The 2362-nt window shown below is 43.4% G+C and overlaps 1 protein-coding gene across 1 annotated transcript; it reads right to left on the reverse strand.

Annotated features, from left to right (window-relative positions):
- Positions 1–20: 20 nt before the first annotated feature.
- gdpgp1 (GDP-D-glucose phosphorylase 1) lies at positions 21–1930 on the reverse strand. The gene has a single exon (XM_061222385.1). It carries the CDS (start codon positions 1482–1484, stop codon positions 354–356), a length of 1131 nt encoding a protein of 376 aa, XP_061078369.1. The 5' UTR covers positions 1485–1930; the 3' UTR covers positions 21–353.
- Between the last annotated feature and the right edge of the window lie 432 nt (positions 1931–2362).

Here is a 2362-nt window from a genome sequence, read left to right on the forward strand (position 1 = left end):
ATTTAGGCCAACCACAAATATTAATTGTATTCAATTTTATTTCGAGTTTTCAGCATCAATTAGATCATCCGCCGAGGTTCCAAAACATTCAGTTGACACTCATTCCAAAAATCCCTTGGTTACACGTGGCTTCGGATCACGCAGATTTTTGGATGTGTGACTGTCTTCTGCTACTTCTTGTCCGGGCCTTAATCGAGGCAATAATTAATCGTGTTGAGTCCAGTGGCCATGCATTTATTTATAGTTGTGGCCTTTATACACTTATATTGAAAACACTCTGACAGTCCAAGCAGTTTGTCGGGAGGCGCTTCTTGTCTTCATGTAAAATGTGAGGGATTGTCCACGCTGATAGCCTATACCACTGATGATTGTAATTGTTTGCATAGCTCTGATTGTAAGTGCATAAATTCGTCGCTGGAAAGGAGATAATTTTGAATAATGCTTTTCACCTCGTTTTCAGTGATGGTGTCAAAGTCCCTTCTGTTCTTAAATGGCAAATGTCCCGCTAACTCACAGAGTGCCACGTTGAAGGCGGATTCTTCTTTCGCCCCGAAGCAGGATGTCCTTGGCCACACTATTATGCGCACACCCGAACGAGAAAGCGCAGGTTCATGTCGCTTACCCGGTGGGCAGCCCCTGGTAAGAAATACGTTATGTGCGACATTTCTTCCAACTAAAAAGTCGGTGAGTTGACAAATAACAGTGGCAGTTTCTTGCAAGCGTTCTCCCTCCGTATAAAACAAAAACCCGGACGGGAAGTCAACTAGTCGATGAAAGCCCTTTTGGGGAACTATGGGTTCGGTCGGTGCGGATTCTATTTGCAGCTCCCAGTCTAAGTAGTATCCATGGAGGTGTAAATGATTAACTGAGGCAAATGCCCCTAGACTGTTGAATCCCACTCGAAATCCTGGATCAGCGCTCAGAAACACAGACTCGATTCCAGTTTGGATGACAGAAGCAGTAAGGATCTGTGGCATGCACTGCGTCGGTTCCGGTATAAACAAACAATGACCGAATTCAAGCGGACTCACGTTGATCACGACCAGCACTCTGTCGCGTGCCCCTTCCAGTCCATTTTCGGATATGACGTCTTTGACTTGACTTTGAGGTTCAATGTTTGATTCATTTGAAATTTGTTTGCTCATCTGAAACATAATTTCATGTGAATGTATCTTATTGAAGTTGAACTGTTCCGAGTCAAATTGTTGCTGAACGCTTAATATGTCCTGCGGTTTTCGTCTTTCTTGTCCCCGCATGATATTAAGTTGAGCTACGAAACGACACGATCCGGGAAGAATCCGTGTCGTTAAATCCCCGAGATGATAACGGAATAGTCCTTGCTGCATCTTCTCAGTCCAAGAGGACCGCAAGCTTTTGTCAAATTTAGACAGCCTTTCAAGTGTTCCGCATCCCTGGGACCGCACAACGCAACGAACCAAATCCTGGTCACTGTAAACAAAAGGCTGAATCAAACAGGTTTCCATATTGACCAGCTATCCAACCTGTTCGACTTTATCGCAATTTCCATAAACCTGTTGCTACTGGCGATAGAAATGTCCGCAAAATCTCTCGTGATAACCGATATATTTTCGAATGGAAAAGCATTTCCTCACCCTTTCCACCGTCAGACAGTTCTTCTTTGGGGTTTGACGGTGGTTGGTATATAATATAAGAGGTGCATTACTGCCACCTACTGATTCATATTAATATATTATTAATCGGATACCTCCTGGAATGTATCTGCACATTCCGTTTCACTCAAAAACAAAAAAACTTAAAGTGCATTAGCTACCCCGTGCGATAAACTCTTGAAATAAATCTTAGCGTTTATCTAAGAACAGACCATCAGTGTTGCCCTACCATCTGAAGTCCCCAGCCGGATCATCCCTTCTGTAGCCTACCATTGAAGCCCACTTATGCTGAAATTTAGGTTGTATTCAATAAAGGTTTTTAAAAAAAAATATTTGCACAAAAAAACAAACAAACATAAGAACATCATACGTAATCTGCAAAACAGCTTGTACAGGTATGGAAAGAAACCCTCAGGGGCTTTTAAGAGTCGTCCTCTCAATGATATGCATTTTACAAAAGCACAAGGTCCATTTCCTCCACCTCTCCTGCTCCTACTATCTCTGCCACTGAAATCTCAGTCCCTCAGCAACTTTTTACCTCTGCCCTCCACAAAGAACATTCACTCCTACTCGCTCCTACCCACTCCAGAGATTTTAGGGCGTTTTTGGCCACTTTATTCACCAACATGTGTTGGGACCCCACAGAAAGCCCACCTCACAGCCCAGGTGACACAATCTATGCAGGATCAACATTAAGCCCAGCATATGATCTGGACGGGCCTTGCTTTGAT

The sequence above is a fragment of the Conger conger genome, chromosome 15, assembly GCF_963514075.1.
Source record: "Conger conger chromosome 15, fConCon1.1, whole genome shotgun sequence".
NCBI lineage: Eukaryota > Metazoa > Chordata > Actinopteri > Anguilliformes > Congridae > Conger > Conger conger.

Coding starts and splice junctions, on each gene's coding strand:
- gdpgp1 (XM_061222385.1), bottom strand. CDS start 1,484: ATGGAAACCTGTTTGATTCAGCCTTTTGTTTACAGTGACCAGGATTTG.